Source organism: Hypomesus transpacificus, chromosome 1 (assembly GCF_021917145.1).
Source record: "Hypomesus transpacificus isolate Combined female chromosome 1, fHypTra1, whole genome shotgun sequence".
Classification (NCBI taxonomy): Eukaryota; Metazoa; Chordata; class Actinopteri; order Osmeriformes; family Osmeridae; genus Hypomesus; species Hypomesus transpacificus.
Window position 1 is genome coordinate 6490710 of NC_061060.1, and position 20942 is coordinate 6511651.

General features: G+C 45.4%; 2 protein-coding genes across 5 annotated transcripts; one reads left to right on the top strand and one right to left on the bottom strand.

The window, feature by feature from the left end:
* Window positions 1-1972: 1972 nt before the first annotated feature.
* sh3bgrl (SH3 domain binding glutamate-rich protein like) lies at window positions 1973-11151 on the bottom strand. The gene is made up of 4 exons (XM_047019370.1): window positions 10912-11151; window positions 4714-4899; window positions 4114-4194; window positions 1973-3065 (listed from the first exon to the last, which is right to left on the bottom strand). Exons 1-4 carry the CDS (start codon window positions 10954-10956, stop codon window positions 3024-3026), a joined length of 354 nt encoding a protein of 117 aa, XP_046875326.1. The 5' UTR covers window positions 10957-11151; the 3' UTR covers window positions 1973-3023.
* A 781-nt stretch (window positions 11152-11932) lies between these two features.
* hmgn6 (high mobility group nucleosome binding domain 6) lies at window positions 11933-15988 on the top strand. 4 transcript variants are annotated; one of them, XM_047019408.1, is made up of 6 exons: window positions 11933-12503; window positions 13461-13487; window positions 13709-13738; window positions 14375-14419; window positions 14555-14677; window positions 15089-15988. In XM_047019408.1, exons 1-6 carry the CDS (start codon window positions 12489-12491, stop codon window positions 15134-15136), a joined length of 288 nt encoding a protein of 95 aa, XP_046875364.1. In that variant the 5' UTR covers window positions 11933-12488; the 3' UTR covers window positions 15137-15988. The 4 variants fall into 4 exon arrangements, with proteins under 4 accessions (XP_046875364.1, XP_046875350.1, XP_046875358.1 ...); XM_047019394.1 differs by having other exon boundaries at window positions 11934-12503; window positions 14372-14419; XM_047019402.1 differs by having other exon boundaries at window positions 12355-12503; window positions 13458-13487.
* Window positions 15989-20942: the final 4954 nt, after the last annotated feature.

The following is a 20942-nucleotide window of genomic DNA, read 5'->3' on the forward strand; positions in this document are numbered from 1 at the left end:
GCAGATGCACAGTGTTTCGCTGCCAGGGTGTCCTGTGTGTGTGAGCATTCATGGAGCAGGAGCAGGGTGTGTGTCCAGTATCAGATATACGCAGGACGGGTGAGCCTGAAGTTGGTGTCATGGGCACTCATGTAGCTAATCACGCTACTTTGTTGCCCTGGCTCCCTCCCCCTGTAGGGCCACGGCCAGGGAGTCCGGGGCCCTGTGGTTGGCGGTCGGGCTGGGGAGGTGGGACCAGGCCTCGGAGCAGACTACTTCCGGGCACGGAGCTGCAATGGGCCAAGCTGTCTGTCAGGTGCTGCAGGTACACCTCATCCAGCTGCTTCTCCAGCATCCCATTCAGCAGGGAGTTGGGACAAGAGGCTCCCTCCCTGCTCCAGGCAGCTCAAGGCTCTGCACCCCACTGTCCCCCATCGCCAGATAGCCCTGGTCAGTCTCAGCAACCACAAGATCCCCCTGAGACTCCAGGTTCTCAGGCTCATGGAAGTGGAGTGGGCATCCAGAGGCCTGGAGTAGGACACAGTGCCTTCCCTCCGGGCTGTTTGAGGCATCGTGCATTCCTCTGTTCAAGCCGAGCCGGAGGTCAGGGTACTGCTGGAGGAGGCTACTGCTGTCCCAGCTAATGTAGGGCGGAGATGAAGGGGGAGCCACAGTGAGGCAAGGGGGGATGAAGAGGGCTGTGGCTGCCTGAGGCTTCACTGTCAGCTCCAGGCTTGGGTCAGGCCTGGCAATTCCGGCCAAAGACCTAGACACGTCAGATAGCAAAATAAGCTTGTTGTATCTGCTTAATTGATTACAGTATCACTTGCACTTACTAAAATGCAGTCTTTGTATGCTTTGGTTAAAATATTTGAGTGTGTGATGTGAATAAATGATGATATTCAATAATGTAAATGTAAAATGTTATGTTTTCATCACCAAATACATGAGCAGTTGATTCTTCGCACTAAAATGACCCTGGCTTCAGTATAGCAGATACTAACCAGCTCAAACAAAAAAGGTCCAGCCTCTACCCACCTGTGCCTGCAGACAAGGTGAGTGGGTTAGCATCCAGCATTGTTCCATTGAAACGGCTGTTGGAGTGAGGGTGTGTGGCTGTTGTGTGCGTGTAGGATCCAGTAGTGTGAGCGGTCTGCTTCTCTACCCTGAATGGCAGAGTTCTCAGAAAGCCCTCACCCAGCATGGCACCGGGGATCTCTCTCCCTCGGTTTGGTCCCTTTCTCCGGCTTGTCCGTTCGTCTATCCTCCCCTGAAGAGCGCGAAAAAGGGCCTAAAACTCCCCAGAGCTCACTGGAAAGATTCTTCTTCTTTCACTTCTGCACTTGACTCATTCCTTTACACAAGCACACACACAGTCCACACCCCACTGCAATGATACCTCTGAGTGAAACTAATGTGATTTGCGTGAAAACGTATGAAAGGAAAAGGTTGAGGGAGCACTAAGGATGAGAAGTAGTTGTTCACAGGATTGTGCTAGACACAGAAATTACCACTTATTTACACTCCAGGCTTTCTAGGTAACTTCTACACACCAAGGTTGGCTATGAACCTTATTTGCTGCAGCAAAGATCTACAACCGTAATCAAGACTAATGCTGAGGTTTTTGAACTGTGAAAACAGGAGGAAGTTCCTCAGACCTCATGTAGCACTTCCCTTTCAGAAGCTGAAAGCTCATTTCCTGTAAGAAATAGAACTTTCTACTTGTGAGTGAATCAATCCATTTAGGCTTACATGAACTATATTCGTAAGAAACTGTCAAAAGCATAGCCTTTAGCTTACCTGGCTAACGTGGGGTGCTTGGTGTTTGAAGTAAGGAATTGGCTGGTTTAAGGCTCTTACATCAACTTCCCTTGAACATATACACTCGTGACTAGGAGGAACTCCTTCATGGTTCCAAAGGTTCAGACTATTATTTTGTGTTTAAAAAAACTCTGAGGGGCATTGCCTTCCAGGAAGTAAATGAAACTCAAGATTTTGTAAACTCAAATCTTTATTGTACACAAAAATAAGACTATCATAGGGAAGCAGGAGGGTAGACAAAAGAGAGGAGGGAGACATTGAGAAAGAGAATGAGATATTGATCAAGAGAAAAAGAGAGGGCAGAGAGGAGAGAGAGATCGTCTCAATGGAGTTTGCTTTTAAAGATGTTACTGTCTACGGAGCAGAGTATAAGTGAGGATCCTGTGTCTCTGCCCCAGCTGAGGGCAGTAGGCCTCAGCAGGACCAAGCAGATGATGACACAACTTTGAAGGGAAAATGTGGAAAAGAAACAAAACTAAGATTATCACCGCATGCACACCTCTACCTATCGACAATGATGAACGTTTACATCAAAACAACTCCACTCTCCTCCCCGCTCCCTTTACAGATTAAGATTTGGCATGTTGTCTCGTTTCATCACATTTCAAAGAAAAGAGCTTGCTATCGAAACAGTAATAAAACAATATACAGTTAATCAAATTATTAAGAAAGGGTCCTTGGTATAAAATAACTCTTGATGAAGGTGCTAAAGATTCTGGTGGGAGGACAGGCCAGACCTGAAGCATTCATTTAAACGATCAACACTGATCACGTTACCAGAAAACATAACATGTTGATCCATTCTGACAAACCCATGTGAGCAACTCAGGTCTGGGTCTAACCCATCTATGGCAGATACTAGTTTTGACTATCATTCTAAGTGTGCACACAATTTCTCATGTCTGTTTGTGCAAGTACACATAAAAAAATGATGCCACACGTTTGAACATGCCAACAGATCGACCAATAGGGCTGAGGTGTGATGGCGGAACACAGGGTTGTTGCTGGTTTCACATCATCCTCAGCTCTAGTACCTCGCGTCAGCTGATCGCATAAGGCACAGCTGAACAAAGATTACAAAACAACATCAACGATAAAAACATTCAAGACATAGTTGAAGAGCTAGTATGATTGGAGACGGAAGTGGGATGAAATGACGTTAGCGGTCCTCCGGTCCTGGTTCTAGGTCGGGTGTTTTTTGTGTTTTGAGGGTCACAGTTTGGCTACTGCTGCCCTTGTTCTCTCTTGGCAAGAGCCTCGGCCTCCTGTAGCACAGTGAGAGAGAGAGAGAGAGAGAGAGAGAGAGAGAGAGAGAGAGAGAGAGAGAGAGAGAGAGAGAGAGAGAGAGAGAGAGAGAGATGTAAAGAGAGAGAGAGCGAGATGGAGCGAGAGAGAGAGGTAGAGAGAGGGGGGGGAGAGAGAGATGGAGTGAGAGAGAAAGAGAAATACAAAAAGAGAAAGGTGGATAGAGGAGAAAGAGATTAATTTCCATTCATGTAGACTTAAGGATGGTATAGCTTTTTATATGCAGCTTCTGTTAAACTGAGGAACCCCCCCAGTCTCTAAGGTGACGGTCTAACCTCTCTGCAGCACCATGTAAGGCAGAGAAAGGGGGCCAAGTTGCCAGAGAGAGAGAGAGGTACAGAAAGAGAGGGAGAGTTATGTGAGGTGTTTTGGTAGTATGGTATGGGTGGTGTTTTGGTGTTATGGTATGGGTGGTGTTTTGGTAGTATGGTATGGGTGGTGTTTTGGTAGTATGGTATGGATGGTGTTTTGGTGTTATGGTATGGGTGGTGTTTTGGTGTTATGGTATGGGTGGTGTTTTGGTGTTATGGTATGGGTGGTGTTTTGGTAGTATGGTATGGGTGGTGTTTTGGTAGCATGGTATGGGGGGTGTTTTGGTGTTATGGTATGGGTGGTGTTTTGGTGTTATGGTATGGGTGGTGTTTTGGTAGTATGGTATGGGTGGTGTTTTGGTAGCATGGTATGGGTGGTGTTTTGGTAGTATGGATGGGTGGTGTTTTGGTAGTATGGTATGGGTGGTGTTTTGGTAGTATGGGTAGTATGGGTGGTGTTTTGGTAGTATGGTATGGGTGTTGTTTTGGTTGTATGGTATGGATGGTGTTTTGGTAGTATAGTATGGGTGGTGTTTTGGTAGTATGGTATGGGTGGTGTTTTGGTAGTATGGTATGGGTGGTGTTTTGGTAGTGTGGTATGGGTGGTGTTTTGGTAGTATGGTATGGGTGGTGTTTTGGTAGTATGGTATGGGTGGTGTTTTGGTAGTATGGTATGGGTGGTGTTAAGGTGATGTACCTTGGAGCCAGGCGGGGCGGTCAGCCCCAGGAAAGCGTAGACAGCATTGTCCTCTCTGGCATCAAAGAATGCCTCATAGTTCTGAGGGAGGAGAAGGGGAAGAGCTGTTTATGAACTGAACAGACACTGAAGCTTTATCACTTAAAAGACCTGAATGGACACACTGGTCACTTCAGGCACACACATATTCTACCACAGCTGTGAGTGTCCACAAGCTATATCTCTTTGTATACAGGTCATTCCTGCATTACCACTACTAAGAGGGGAAATCCATTCATCCATTCATCGCTACTGAATCTACAAGCTCTGCGTAGCTGTGATGGCTCTATTCTAAGCTGGTCTATTATAGGAAAAGCATAAAGCATAGGCCTACATGCTAGACCAGTTGGAGGAGTACTCATTAAAGGCATTCAGCAGTACTATGCTGCTCAGGTACACAATTTGAGTATCTACAGGGTGTGCACGTTTTTTGGGGGAAGTGATATGCAAATACACTCAATAGAAGTGTTTACTCAGGTGTGTGTGTACAGACACATAGATAGGCATATTCTTTGTGGGCATGTTACAGTGTGTGTGAGGGTGTGTGTGTCTGGCCCTCACCCCACAGTATTTGCTGTCATTGAATATCTGTGGGGGGAGGGGGTTCCCCGCAGCAGGCCGCGATTCCTCCGGAACGTTCTCCCTCATCCACTTCCTGTTGTCTTCATTGGCCGCTATGTCACACTCCTCAAACTCAATCTTATTGGCCGCCAGGAATCCCATCACATCCTGCTGCTGTTTCTTAATCTGGAAGGGGTGAAGGGGGGTGGGGGAGGGAGGGAGTCGAGAGGGGGATAAGGGAGGAAGTTGAGGGAGGAGGGCAGCGGGGGAAGGGGGAAGAAAAGTTGTTGGTTAGAGCACACAGAACAGAAACTGGTCTCTGAAACATACTCATCTCAGGCCAAGTGAAACACTGTAGTATAAACTAAATATACTCTACATGGTGGGGTATAGTCCGAGCCACTTTCCTACTAGAGACAGCATCCTCTGTACACAGTGGATGTCCTGAACCCAATCAATCCATACATTAAAGAACAAAAAACAGCTTGTCTTGCAAGGCAAGAGGCAGTTCTGATCCAGATATTTAGCAGGTGTGTGTGTGTGAGTGTTTATGTGTGTGTGGGCCGGAGTATGAGACTACGGTCCAATCAGGTCCGTCGTGGGAGGGTGGGTGGATGTAAGGGGGAAGATGGCCCTATAAGGACAGACGGAAGCCAGCGATCCTCTGGTAGTCGGGAGGAGGCAAGTGGTCAAACACGCCAAATAAGGCCAGCTACAGGGAGACATGGCCAACTCTGCTTCTTGCAGCTTTCAAAAAGTACACACACACGCACACACACGTACAGGCACACTCACGGAAGGACACACGTGGAGTGAAAGACAGGGCGGGTGCAAAGGTTTGTGATTAGGAGTTATAAAAACAAGGCATCTATTGTCTGTCTGTGCACACACTCCCACAGACACCAGTGGATTAACGCGTCTCTCTATGGAGAGTGATAAGAGGCGATGGGAATGACGCTGTTGGCTGGATGTTCTCAACAGATGAACAGTTCCACTGTCTGAATCCTTCAATGATTGTCCTCCTCCGCAGGCCAAAGTCCTGAAGCACTCATAGCCTGTCCTCCATGCAACCCCCCCCCCCCCCTCCCACACACACACACACTCCCTCGGGCAGACCTAGACCATCATGTAGAACGGTCAGTCCACACACACACAAACGCATGCACGCACGCACGCACACACACACACACACACACACACAACACACTCTGAGACCAGTCAGAAGCATTTGGGGTCTCCCCTCACATTGTCTTTGTCCTCCATCATTTCTTCTCTCCTCACCCCCTTGCACCCTTCCTTCTGCACCGCCCTCCTCTCCTTCTGTCTTTTCTCCTACACTCCTGTCTTCCCTTCTCTAGCCATTCCCCTAACAAGCCTTCATTGTCCTGGTGCCAGGCTAAATTAATTTGGCAGGGAACTTGGCAACCTGCCATCTGCCTCCCCACTCTAATTGCACAGCGAGAATCCCCTTCTTTTCCTCTTCCTTGTTTCTGTTTCGCTCCCCCCTTCTCTCCATCTCGCTCCATCCCTCCTATGTGCTGCTGGTAGACCGACACCCCCCTCCCCCCTCCCCCCTCCTGAGGGAGTGGCGATAAACAACTTTTTGTTTCTCTCTTTTTACCCCCCTTTATCTCTGCTGGCTCACTTAGGAATGCTGAAAGGAAGGACGGATTTAGTGCTGTGTGTAACATGGAGAGAGAGAGAGAGGATGAGAAAGAGAGAGAGAGAGAGAGAGGGAGGGAGAGAGAGAAGGAGAGAGAGAGAGAGAGAGAGGGAGAGAGAAGAGAGAGAGAGAGAGAGAGAGAGAGAGAGAGAGAGAGAGAGAGAGAGAGAGAGAGAGAGAGAGAGAGGGGGGGGGGGTGGGAGAGAGAGTGAGTGAGAGATGAAAAACAAAACTATATGGGTTAGGGTCAGGCTAGACTAGAGGCTGGTCCTGTTTTAACAGGCACAACTTGTAATCTCCTGTTTAAATCATTTAGAGCACTACTGTTTTCAACATTTGCCTGCTACTTGTGGACTTGGAAAATGACTATTTGGTCAGATGTACTACACCATAGTGGATAGGTAAACCTATAGTAACCTAAAGTGTGCTAGATTCCATGTGGTCCAAGGTGGTTCCAACCAGTGTTGAGTATGGTTGTTACTGTTTAGCAGTTTGTTAATGATTGATTTGTATCTGTCTATCAAAGCTGTATTTCTGCTCTTCTTACAGTATGCCTACAGTATGACCTGATAAGGCCTTCCAACCCGTAACACAAGCATGTCATGCCAGCTCTTCAGCATGAGACCTGGATTGACTCCATAACTGTAGTTCCTGCTGGAAACTCGGTAGGACACAACAGGCTTTAACTGGCAAATGAAAAGCTTAAGACTGACTTGAGAGCAGACGCCCACATCTTTGCATGCACAAACAATGCAAATATACAAATAAATAATGCAAATAGTGCATACAGTAAAATACATTCAAGCTTCCAAAATTGGACACACAACAAAGACTAGAATCTATAAAAGGGTTACCCAATTTGGACAAGAATGAATCGACGTGAAGATAAAAAATGATGCCTCTGCCTAAATGCTTCTACGGTTTACTGTAAACAACAAAAATAGCTACAGTAATGCATCATATGACTCAGTCACTAGATCAATCTAACCCAGACCAAATCAATTGTGAGCTGTAAACATAGCCTCGCTGGCTACCACATATAGATGTGACTTAACACAGACTCTGATCAATATTAGTCTGTCAGCAAAGGGATTTTAGGAAGGTCAGATCCCATTTGTCTTTCACTGACAGCTGGGTGTGGGACCTGTACCAGGAGTAGCTGCAGTACAAGATCAAGTCCTGACTGTTTAGTATGACACAGCTTGATCTCCAGACTGTCTCATAGCAGCCAGGTTTCACAGCACATGGTTAGACTTACTCCTGCAGTACCTCTCCCCAGAGCTAAGCTCACTGTGGGGAGGAGCCCTACTCAGACATCTTTCTCTCTCTCTCTCTCTCTCTCTCTCTCTCTCTCTCTCTCTCTCTCTCTCTCTCTCTCTCTCTCTCTCTCTCTCTCTCTCTCTCTCTCTCTCTCTCTCACACACATACACACAATATTTGAATCTCTCAAACACACACACACGCACACACACTACACAAAAATACCAACAACAGCCGCCTTAACTGGCAGTTGTAATATAAGTGTTGATATAGAGTAAGAAAGGGTGAAAAAAGGAACATGATGCAGTAAAAAGCTGTCATGTTGTTATAGGACTTTGCCCTAATTACATAATGTTTATCTACAGGTGGAGCCAACATCCTGCATTTTCAAACAATACTCTCCTCTGTATCTCTCTCTCCTAGTCACTCTCCCTCTCTGCAGATCCTTGTAGATGCTCGTTACAGAAGGGCTCCATCACGGCCCCTGTATCTCTGTCCTCTCACCCGGCTTTGAGGCCCTCTGGTAGGACACACTTAGTGTTCTTCCGGGGCTAGGACCACATCCACACACGGTGATCACAGCATCACTGTAACATGAGCAGTGCCTCGGGGGCAGTAGGACTGTTCTTCTCTGCTGGTTACTCTCACTGGCAGGTATGGATTACTGGGCAGTGACTAACCAGGATGACATCCTCTCTGTGGGCCACTTTCTGGCAGGTCAAATCTTGAGGGGGAGGCAGGAGGTGAGGGGTAGCGTGCCCCTGTTCAGGCCTCATATCAGGACCAAGTTGTTGCAGGGACAACGCCCACCTCAGCCCCTTAGCCTTCTTAATCTAGAAGGTCTGGATAGTCGGTCAGTGAGTATTCATAAGAGGGATGTGGCTTGATCTTGCCCTCTAATAGGCTATAGTTATAGGTGTTGCCCTCTTGCTTAAACCTAACTATTTATTATAGATGTACATAATTTTTTTGTCTGGGCAAGGTTAAGTTCTGTCCACATTCAGGAAATATCTAATGCAAGACTGTCTTAGTGGGTCAAGTGTTCATTCTGAAGCATTCCTCTGGCCAACTTTCAAAAATCTCACTCCCTCTGATGTTCTCACTCTTTCGCTCTCGCTCCCTCCCTCTCTCTCTCTCTCTCCCTCCCTCTCTCTGTCTCTCTCTCTGAAATGTGATGACTGGCAATAACCTTTTGTTTAGAGCCCCAGAGATATGAGACCTTTATGCTTTTCTTTCACCACCCCTCCTCTCTCCCTTCCTTTCTTTCCTTCCTTCACTCTCTCTGATAAATTTACAGCCCATTGTGGGTGGATGCATTCTTGGTGTGATTGGGTTAGCCAGCTGTGTGATTGGGTTAGAACACACACAGGCAACCTTACCGTGGTAACCTAGGGTGAACATTCTGTTTAACTTCATCTGATTTACTCAGTCTGCAGGGAGGGGCCCTCTGATTGGATAGATTGGGTTGGCAGAGGTCACCTGATAAGGAAGCGAAAGAAATTTACAGTATAAACAGTGTCTTTGTGTCATAAAGGCATGTCATTTACATTAATTAGTGGATGCTTTCATTTAGAAAGTCACATGACTACTACTATATGGACAGTGTTTTAGTGAAGGAGGCCATGGGATCTGGTAGTAGAGCCACTGTCACTGACTGTCTCACTGTGACTAACCAGGAGGACATCAGCTCTAGGGCCCATTGTGGCTGGTCCCTTCTTGGGGGGTAGAGGGCGTTGGGGGTTACTGTGCCTGGGTACAATCCTCATAGAGCCATAGATATTCATACACTGGGGTGGATCCATGGGCTCAGCTGGAGATACTCTGTTGTGATTTTTTTGATCATGACTTTGAATCAGTGTTTTTCCAAAGAGACTTAAGTACATTCGAGTTGACTACATGTGATGAGTAGACATATGGTGGGACCAAATGGGGACTCCTGTTTTTTGAGACTGATAGAACAGGACAGATGCAGAGTGAGATATGAAGGGACTGCTGCTTGCCACAGTGAGTGAGAATGTGTGTGTGTGTGTGTGTGTATCTCTGTCTGTGTCCTCTGCCAAACAGTTGCACTCACTCTAAACAACAAATCAATGACCAGTAATGCACTCTCTCCCAGACAGCTTCAGTGAAGCGATGCCAGTTGTCTGGGAACTGTTAACTGCTGTCTTATTACCAATGCGTTATCAATGTGTTATTACAAGCATGACTCAGGCTTTACTGTAGAACTATACTGTATTTCTGAGGGCAAATGTCTACAACAGCATGAATACTGTCAACAATGCAGTAAAAAAGCATAGCCTTCATAAACACTATTGTTTCTGAGTTGGATACTGAGGACTCGAGAAAGGCTGTTTTAAGGCTGAAACAGGACTCAGCAGGACTTTAACAGGCTGTAACTGACAGTTCCTGAGCTCCAGCTGTATAACTGAGGTCCCATGAGGATTACATCATTCCACTGTAGTCTGTAAGGGTGGAACCCACATGTCTACAGCTGATGGTCCTATTAGAAGAGGAGAGGACAGGAGAGGGGAGAAAGAGAGTGGACTGTAGTATACAACATGTAATGGACTGGCTTTCTTTCCACTCCAGGAGTGATGTCCAAATATGTCAGCAGCGAGTCGAGTCGGTGCCACTCCTTTATGGCTGCAGCTTCTGCCTTCATTCCTCCCTGTACAGCCACCTCTCATTCCCTATACACTGTGACAGTTGGTGGACTTGTAGTTGATCATCTGCCTACCCCTGCAAACTGTTGACAACTGACAACAGGCCCATTTTCACAGAGAACCACCCACTGTCATGCCAGGAAACAAGCTGACATGGACTCTGCCTTAACTAACAGCTGCAGAGTGAGACCTTATTTAGAGAGAAGTGCACTTCTAACTTCCTCTCTAACTCCTGTGGTGTACTAGTGTGTGAGAGAGATAGAGAGAGAAAGAGAGAGAGAGAGAGAGAGAGAGAGAGAGAGAGAGAGAGAGCATTTGTCCCTGTATCACACTTTCTAATGAAAAGAGTCCAGTTACTGATTTACTTGCACAATCTATTTTACTACACTTACAGTGGGGATGATGATGATGATGATGATGATAATACTAAAACAGATACAGCCAATTAATGACTTAGAAAACAATATCTGACAATTGTTTGTAAACTATTACGAAAGGTCCAAGTAGGCTACATCACAAACACCCTGCATACTCAGGATCAACAACAGCATCCTGCGTATGCCAGGCCAATGCAAAAGTTTATTCATAATATTTTGTTCTCTTTTTCCTTACCGAAGTGGAGCCAGAGGACGATGCTATGTACACTTTGATCACCATGTTCTTGAATCCCTGACACAGACGATGGTCCAGTAATGTGGAGTTTTTTTTCCTTTGAAAGAAGGCAATTTTAAATTAATCTTGAAGAGATGACTGACTCAGATAAAACAACTAGAAGTCAAATCCTGGTAGCAACAGCGCAGATTAGTCTGCGCAAATGCTACAACTCAACGCTTGATGGACCTCGCATTCTTTCTCCGCCTCTCTTTTCCCTCCCCGCCCCTTTCTTTATTTCTTTCTTCCTCTCTCTCTCAGTCCCTCTCGTTGACGAATTTTTCATTATTTTAGGTTGCACTAATGTTTCATGTTGGCTCTAAATAGGCCTACTTGATAGAATACGCATTAGATGTGTTATTGAACACGAGAGCAGGACAACAAAACGTTAAGGATATACCCTGCGTATTTAACAAAATATGGCTTACTTCCCATGTCCACCGTCTGGCACCTACGACATATTTACAACCATAATTAGCTACAGGTTATAAAAGGTCATGTTAAATTAGACAAATGTGATTTCATGTATCAAAAGAAACTAACGTTCGATGTTATATTTGAACTATTATAAGAGCTTATTTGAGTGGTAGAGTAGTTCACTCCGTCGGGTGGGTAGAATTTGGACGCCCTCCTGTGGCACCATAAGCTACCGCAGAAGGTTTACGTTGTTTATTTTCTTTGTAGGCAACATGGCCTACCATCGCATATCCAAGTCATTTGAGTTGTCATTCTTGCAAACGAACAGTTACCCTATTCAGTAAGAATAACTTAAATTGTCCGTTGAAACCGAGAGATGAGGGAGTCCTACTGCAGTGATTTCCAGTAGCTAGAGAAAGACTTGGATCAGATGCGCTGATAGGCCGCTTGAAGCACAGCAAGTATTACCCTACCAGTGGTCAACATCACTCATGTTAGGCGCTTTACAGCCACCTACAGGCGCCTGACAGTGGCGACGCAAGCCTCCTCTCTCCTCAGATGAATTTAGGAAAGCCGACAAACAAAAAATGTGTCGAGGAAGAAGGGCGCCATATTGGACTCGAGCGCTGAGCCGAAATAGTGCTCCGTTTCTCTCAAAATTTTGTCAGATTTAGAGTATTTAATTGGTTTTTAGTTGTGCAGGATGCATGGAATTCAGAACCATGTTTCATGTAAGTTCGAGTGATATTGAGGAGTAAAAAAAGAATGAATTGTGGCCACTATGGCGTTTATGGTATTCTTTCGTCTGTTATATAGCTAAATTATATCATTTCATAATTTTATTTTCTATTATCTCCACTCCCCTTGCAAACACCTCACCGGCGGCTCCAACATTCCAAGTGTTCTGCAGCTTCGAATGTCGTTCGCTGATTGGTTCAGGGCCCATCAATCATGTCTTTAGCCGCACCCCTCCCCCCATTCAACCACTCGCCTCTCTGTTCCTGTGTGTTTACTACACTGCCGCGCACAGGGAGACACTCGCCTTCTTTACATGCACTGAACTCACCACTGAATAAAACAGTTTCTAGTTGTGTTTGTACGAGATTCTCCAAGAAATCAACATGCCCAAGAGAAAGGTACGTATTCTGCTAATGATTTAGATGGGTCTACGAAGTAGACAGCTATTGATACCATGCAAATGATTTTGAAGCCATCCTTCTCAACCATTACTTAATTATAACCTAATTTCCTCGAAAAATATATCGACGGTATTTTGAGAGTATTTTCTAGAAATAATATATATTTTTTGTACGTTTGAATTAATATTTTCCTGCACACAAGAGGGCTGCAACCTCTGTTTTTCTCTTTTGAGCCGCTGTCCTTTGGGGAGTCAGAAGTCTCTTTCGGTCTCCATGCAGTTAAAGCACAAGCAGCAGCCATGCTTTGCAGCCCAAGTCTTCGTTCGTCGCCGACCTCTCGAGAACAAACGGTTCAGTTAACGTCAAATGCCCCCCATTCTGGCCAAAACTGCTATGAGAAAACCCATTGGTATCTCTAGTTAGTATTACGAATGTAAAAATATGTCTTCGTCGTCGTATTTCGATAAAATCTTATATTTTTTCTCTTTGTTCGTGGTCCCTAATGGCTGCGATGGCGTCCTTTAACCGCCTGGTGGTGCTATAGAGCTTTGTCTGAGCTCCTCCCCCTTGCCTAAACCCTCCCGCGCGAGTTTTCAAAAGGAGATCCATTAAATGAAAGAGAGATGAAGTAAGAAAGGGAGGTGAAGACTTAGGGACCTCTAGATCTGGTCTCACAAGTCAAAGTGATTATGGTCTTTAAATATACTTCAAAATTATTATCACAATGTAATAAACCAAGTATTTCTTGCCATAAAACTAGGTATTTTCCAAGTTATATACCATTTTCATCTGATTTCGAAAAGTTTTTGTAAGGCCTATACATTTGTTCATAATATGCCATTTTGGCACTTAAAGAAGGTTTGTCATCACTACAGTGGCCCATTATGTCCAAACAATGAAATAATCCAAATTGTCTCTTTTTTTAACCTATAAATTTGTCTTTTTGCTCAGCAGGGAGGAGATGGGGACATTAAGGAGGAGGTAAGATGGCCGCATATCTAACAACTTCCCTAAGATCTTTATTAGTTTAAAATAATCAGAATTCAAACAAATTAGATAAGATATTGTTGTTTAGTTCGGGTCACACAGACTCATTACGTGTAATTATGATACAAGATATGCCAAACTGCTTCATGCATGTTTGTGTAGTTGTAACAAAGTTGTAATAAAGTTGTAATTATGTTTTTGACCTCCTGTTTCAGCCCCAGAGGAGATCCCTTCGGTTATCAGCGGTAGGAAGCACACCTCTGCCTGAAATACATCACCAACACTAAAAAGCCACACTAACAAACACATTATTAATGATGTATAACTCAAAACAAAGTTGTAGCACACATAAACAGCTAAACAATAGATTATTAAGTATTTAAACAGTTATAAAATCAGATTTTGAAGAGTAAAACATCTTATTACACTCAAATATACTTGTGAACACTAAGAAATGTCAGAACATGACTTTAATTTACACATAATCTGATGTTTGATTAATATAAGCACCGTAATAACATCAGTAGTAGGTAATTGCCTCTGAAATTAGTAGAGATTAATCACCATACTACTTCACATTTATGCAGATCACTTATCAGCTAATTCAGCCAATACACCCCATATTATAAGTTACTGATGAAGTTACAGTATTAATAAATAATAATACATACATGAAACATCTTCTGTAAGTCTGATATAGGTAAGGTTGCTCTAAAATGTATGATTAATATGTTTTGACAGTATTACAAAGGATTTACATCTAAACAACACACATGTGATTTGATACCAGTTATAGTTTTGGGTCTGTCAATCAGTTTCTGGTACTGTGAGGATGTAGTGTCAGGAGTCATCATCATATCTGTTAACCATGTCCATAGAAGCCAGTCCCTCCTAAACCGGAGCCAAAGGCCAAGAAGGCAGCCAAGGTAAGAATACAGATAACATCACCTCCTGACCCCTGAAGGTTAAGTCCCTGGGTTAGTCCCTCACATGTGCAAGGATCATTTTCTGTGGTACTTTCAGTACTGACATGTTCTGTGCCCCCCCCCCCCTCCTTGCAGAAAGAGAAGGTAGTGAACGACAAGAAGGAGGACAAGAAGACCAAGAGCAAGGTGAAGGAGAACGCAGAGGCCGAGGCCAACGAGGAGAACCACTCTGAGAACGGAGAGGCCAAGACCAACGAGGTACACACACACACACATTATAGACTGAAGAAAGTCATCTAGAAAGCATTAGGAGCAGACTACTTAGATAATTGGGTGGTGAAGATCCTCAGAGGGAGGTAGATAACTTTTTATGGGCACAAACTAGCAACATCTCCAGATATGAGACTCAAGACCATCTGAAAACCCCTGATTACAGATTTCTAGGGACCTAGTGTAGTCTTATCCTACAGAGTAAAGCAGAACAAAAGGCCCGTTTCAGTAGAGTGCCATACCAAAGGTGTGTGAGGCGAGGCATTCCATGTTAAGTTGTAGCATAGGTCGATCGAGGTCTGACACGTCAACAGAAAACTCTTCTCTCTGGCAGAGAGAACGCACAGTCAAGGCTGTGTTTGGTGCCAAGTTCTGACGACCTTTCCCCACATCCCACAGGTGGAGGCAGCTCCGGAGGCAGAGAAAGAAGAGGCCAAGCCTGAGTAGCAACACTGCCGCGCCCCTCCACCCTCCCCAGCCCCAAACCCTCCAACCCCTCCCCCCCCTCAGCCCAGCCAGCCCCCCGCCTCAGTCTCTCACGTGGTTTCCCTCCAAGGCGTATTGTTAACAGAGGAATATTTTTATCAATGATTTTATAAGTATCCGTACAGATTTTTAGCACAAACGCAACGCTGAATAACGGAAGCACCTTGCAGATTTGCAGTGGTCATATCAAAGTGTCTGCAAGCAAGACGAACACACTAAAATCTTTTTTAAATGGCATTTCATGATTGTTGAAGGCTTGTTTGGTGTAGGAAGTGAGTCCCTGCCCCCCACCCCTCCTTCCCTCCTCCCCACCCCCGATTGGCTTAGTTGTGAGTTGTGTGTTCTTGTCCCCTCTCCCCGGTTCCCTATGTGCCCCCACCTTATTTGTGTGTTATTAACGGTTCACCCATAAATATGGCTGATTCTTTTTTTGACCTCTCTATATGTGCAGTGAGTTCCCTTCGCTTATGTCTCTTGTTCCTGTTTTTTTTTCATTGAATCATGTTAAAAGCGTGTTGAAGCGTGTTGTCCATAAGAAAGAGGAAGACGAACATGTGAAACATTCCGGGAACAGCGACACGTCCAACCTGTCTCCTAGACGACCCTGCCGACTGACACCCCCCTCCGTCTAAAAACAGCCCCCTACCCCCCCACTCCACCATCGATCTATGCTGTCTGTTCAGCTTTTCTAAACAACTCTGGTTTTTTTAAGATGAATTTGGAACCTTCTCTTGACGAATTGCAGGTGTCTGATCCCTTCTCTTATGTTCTGGAGTTCTCTTAATAAAAGAAGTCCTGGGAATTTTCCTCAAACTGTTTGTGATTTGAGTCATTTTTTGTTGTTGTTTTGTGCCGGCATTGATCCTTGTGTAGGCTCTCTGTCTTCTAAGATTACGTCTTGACAACATTGGTCAGATAAATGCACACACACTACATTCTTCAAGTAAACTGGCTAAAGAAAGGTTTAGAAAATGGAGTCTGCAGGTAGTCATAGCTGAGATGGTAATCTACGTGTTTTTGAGACTGTACAGACTGGCAACAGCTTTTCTTCACTAAAGACAGAGTCTACAAGGGATGTAGACTGTAGAGAGCATTGCCAGGTTGGCATGGTGGTAAGTGTGGATAAAAAAGCATACACTGCAGCCTGATGCCCAATAGGAGTGGTTGCCAGTGCTAGTGAAAGGCCTTCTGGCATCTACACTACCCTGCCTGGGCTACTACCCCCCTTTCTGCCCAAGCCCACCACACACACACACACACACACACACACAAAGACAACTAAGGAAGTGGAGCGTGAGCACCATGACCCACTTTGATTTCACACACCCATACACACACACAAGGTCACTCTGTGGCCATCAGAGACCAGCTCCAGACATCACCCCAAAATATGCCACCAGAGGAAGCGTGGGCTCTTGAGCCGATGTTGAAGAAAATTAAATGGAGCTAAAGAGCTGGTTGTGTGTGTGTGTGTGTGTGTGTGTGTGTGTGTGTGTGTGTGTGTGTGTGTGTGTGTGTGTGTGTGAGAGAGAGACATACAACCTTGCTACGCCTCTATATTGATAGAGAGCTTTATGTTTGTGCTGTCAGCCCCATTATTAGTCTCATTCCTCCTTTCATCTCTTGTCTCCTTGAAAGAGTGTTACTGATACATGCGCACGACTGTCCGTGTGTTTTTACGAGCTAAACAGTAATTATTATTTCTGTCTAAATGTTGTGGAGTAAGCTTAATGATTTTTACTTAACATCCGAGGCACAGGTGTCCCTCAAACACAGGACCTGGTCTAAACTCCCATGTATAAACTAAATAAAGCTTATAATCATGAACTAGAAAAAGCTTCTCTTAGCCATATAGAACGTTGTTATTCACTATGACGAGTACATCTTGACAGTCAACCTCCTCAAGGTGACAGCAGTCTATCATATCCCACCCAAAAGATGTTCCTTAAGGTCATTTTTAATCTTGACACAACAGTAAAGGTTTCATTTTAAGTAATTATCTACAGCTGGTATGAATTCAGTTATATGAGATAAAATATACATAAATAAGGGAAAAGGACGGATGCATTTTTTCAATTCACACTGGTCCTAGGGCTAAATATGAGAGCAGTCTCCATTTTGTGAGGATTTATTTTGGCATGCTGTTTCACTATATAGCCTCTAGATGTCAGGAGTTTCCTTTGTATGCTACGGCCCTGCTATTTTGAGTCCTGGCGAGCTCCGTCAGTGAGTTAGATAACTACTCCCTCGCTCTCACTTCCATTCAATACAGCTTCATTCACTCTATAAGTGACTCTCCAATGACTATAATGAGCAAGTTGATATATCCTGCTCGATATAGGTCTTGAAGTGAAAAGGGTGCGTGCTGAAGAGTGGTAAGATGTGAGAGGGGTTGATGACTATGAAAAACAGGGAGGACATTGATTAGCCAGGCATGAAGTGTATCAGATAATGGAGTAAAACATCCATGTCTCCTAAACACTTTAATCTTTGCTGAGAGCTTACGGTATTCATATTTCCCTCTCCCATTGATGCGTCTATTCATCCAGCCACCCAACCATCAGCCATCTACTGTATTGATCTATGATCAGGTCTATAATCAACGCTCACTTTATTCTGTGATGCTGAGATTCAAACTCCTACTCGGCTCGTCTGTCTGTCTGTCTGTCTGACTGTCTGTTCATCCGTCCGCCTGCCTGCCTGTCTGTCTGTTTGTCCATCTGCCTGTCTGTCTGTACAAATGTATATGTACAGATATATGTATGTGTAAGACTCTCTTTTTCTCTATCTCTCTTTATTTCTCTCTTTCCCTCTCTATTTACTTCTCTCTCTCAGGCTGAGTCACCACATTACGCATCCTCCCCTCCCTCCTCATATACACACGGTCGTGTACTTTATAACTATCTTGTTTTGATTTTGTGTTTCTATAAAAAAATTATGTATTTTTAGAACCCACTGTTCAATGTTCCTATCTTCTACAGGAGAAAAGGGTCTTGAGAACGAGGCTGACCTTTGATGAAGAAGTGACTTCATCACTGCCACTGTCCTGAACAAGGTTATCCCATTGCCACGGTTACCAGCATCTGCTGTCACCCTGGTGTTTCATGCTCAAGGAAACAAGCACACTCACACTCACACACACACACATACCACCTCCTAAGTACTGATGAGGTGTAGTCACACTGAAGTGGTACACATGCACTAATATCTCATGTCTTCAACTCCATCTGAGGTGTAAGTCATGTAGAGAGGAGGGGGAGAAACAAGGAGAAGGAGAGTGTGCTGGATGAGAGGAGGTAAGAGGGGTGAACTAGAAGAGGGGTGGAGGGCAAGAAAGATTGGGGTCAGGGGTTATTCTAGGAGGAGGTAGAAGATGGAGATCGGAAAAGGATTCAGAGGAAGGGTGAGAGGAGGAGGAGGAAAAGGACGAAGTGTTAGGGGAGTGAGGGATTAAGGAGAGAGAGTGAGCCTGTGGGGAAAAGGAGGGAGAGCCACAGGAGGAGCAGATGGTTGGAGGAGAACAAAGGAGTGACGGATCATGGGGAGAAAGAGAGATTCCTTCGAAAAGAGGAAGAGGAGGAGGAAAGGAGAGGGTGGAGGGGGAGGAGGAGGAAAGGAGAGGGTGGAGGGGGAGGAGGAGGAAAGGAGACTGTGGAGGGGGAGGAGGAGGAAAGGATAGGATGGAGGGAGAGGAGGAGGAGGAAAGGAGAGGGTGGAGGGGGAGGAGGAGGAAAGGATAGGATGGAGGGAGAGGAGGAGGAGGAAAGGAGAGGGTGCAGGGAGAGGAGGAGGAGGAAAGGAGAGGGTGGAGGGAGAGGAGGAGGAGAACGGAGAAGGTTGGGGATTGGAATCTATTCTTTCTGCCACGCAGACGAGAGATGGAAACAAGTGGGCGTCTGTGACGTCAATCAGCACAAATACACACACACACACACCTCCTCTTTTCAGCTCCCTGCTGATCAGCACACCGCTGGTAGCAGAAGCACACACAAAAAGACACACACACAGACACACACACAGACACACACACTCAAAGACACGCATACAAATACACACACGCACAAACACAAACTATCTCTCCTCTCTTTCTTTGACTCACACCGAAGATTTGAGTGTGTGTGTGTCTACGTGTGTGTGTATTTAAGCTCACGTGTAACCAGTCTCATTGACGTATCACACCAAACGTTGTTTGCATAGTTAATGATTTGACCTCTTGGTGACTCCGTCAGAGCCACTGTGAGGGGACTTTCACACTGTCTACTGTACTAAGCGTGAATTTGTGCAACCTAGTGAGCATTCTAGAAGTGTTGCAAGATATTCACCCATCCTGTTTTTGGTCAAATAAATCACTAGGTTTTATTTTTGAAAAAGTGGTGACGACACCTGATGACGAGAAAATGATTTTTGACACATACTGCCGCATAATTTCAACGCTAAAGAGTGAATTAACGGGAGCGTTAATAGTGCATTAATATGCGGGCAGGAGAGGAAAGTGTGGCGGAACTGAACACAGTGGCGGTGTTGGTGCAGTGACTTGCCTTGCTAATTGCTGTCCTCCACCCTCCCCCTCCCCCCCCCCCCCCCTCTCCCCCCCCCCCCCCCTCCCCCCCACCCTTTTTTAATGTCTTTCTTGGCTGCTTCTTGTAAAAATGTCTTATTTTTTCCTGGAATGTTTACCCTTCTGCATCTTGGCCTGGGAGAAGACTGAGTCATGCAGGGGGTATGGAGATGGGGAGGGAAGTGGGGGGGGGGGGGTTTCGAGGTAGTCTGGGGTGTGTGCGGGGGTGTGTGTGTGTGTGTGTGTTTGCGTGTGGGGGGGCAGTGTTATTTGATACAGAGATGCAGGCATGTGGGATGGTGTTTTGCTGCAGGTACGATCACGTGTGTATTTGTATGTGTGTGGTTGTGTGTGTGGCACTCACACACACTATCAACTTTTGATATATTTCCTGCCTATCAACTATTGTTTGATAGGCAGGAAAAATGAGGAGGGGTGGATGGTGGAAGGAGGAGAAGGTTGTGGAGGGAGGAAGAGGTAAGGAAGCACGGTGTTGAGGGGGAGCAGAGAATGAAGGGATGGAGAACAGAGTGAGAAGAGGGGGAGGGCTGAGGTATAATGGGGATGATTGTAGACGAAGATGTGATGTAGGGGGAGTAACATGCTGGATGGCGGGGGCTGGGAGAGGTTAAAGGTGAAGAGGATATGAGCTGGGGAGGGGTGGATGAGAGGTCAATGGGGGAGATGGAGATGAGGTGCAGTGACGTGCATGGTTGCTTCCCCCACAGAGCCAATCCGATCTGTTATTGGTGACTCACCTGATTGGATAAAGGTCTGATAACTGACAATTAGCCCACCATCCACCCTATAGACATTTCCCACCCCCAACACAAACATCCTTCCCCTTAGGCCTATTTGTGTAATATGTTGAGCTATGGACTCACTTCCTCCAGACAGGAAGTGCTTGTCCAGTATGTTCGTCAGGATGAATTCTGGGATGACAGAAGTTGTGCTAAAGGCCCTGAGTCTTACTTAGTGAATAGTCTGTTGGCTTCTTCAAATGGAATGGATTAGCTAGGTCACTGGATCCAACACACACACACATCCACCCATACACATCCACCAGCCTTAACTAGTGCTGCAGCTTTATGAGTCAGTCGGCTGAAAGCTGTAAATGCTGTGTAACAGTTATAGCAAACAAAACTGTGAAAAGTCAACAGATGTCCCCCCAGGTTTCCTCAGAGCTCCCCTGGGCATTGAGGGTAAGGA

Excerpts from the sequence above, each read along its gene's own strand:
- sh3bgrl (XM_047019370.1), bottom strand. The coding sequence starts at position 10,956 with ATGGTGATCAAAGTGTACATAGCATCGTCCTCTGGCTCCACTTCG. Across the intron at positions 4,900-10,911 it reads CGTCCTCTGGCTCCACTTCG|ATTAAGAAACAGCAGCAGGA; the intron begins GTAAGGAAAAAG and ends CACCCCTTCCAG. Across the intron at positions 4,195-4,713 it reads ATGACAGCAAATACTGTGGG|AACTATGAGGCATTCTTTGA; the intron begins GTGAGGGCCAGA and ends CTCCTCCCTCAG.
- hmgn6 (XM_047019385.1), top strand. Across the intron at positions 14,420-14,554 it reads AGGCCAAGAAGGCAGCCAAG|AAAGAGAAGGTAGTGAACGA; the intron begins GTAAGAATACAG and ends CCCTCCTTGCAG. Across the intron at positions 14,678-15,088 it reads GAGAGGCCAAGACCAACGAG|GTGGAGGCAGCTCCGGAGGC; the intron begins GTACACACACAC and ends CACATCCCACAG.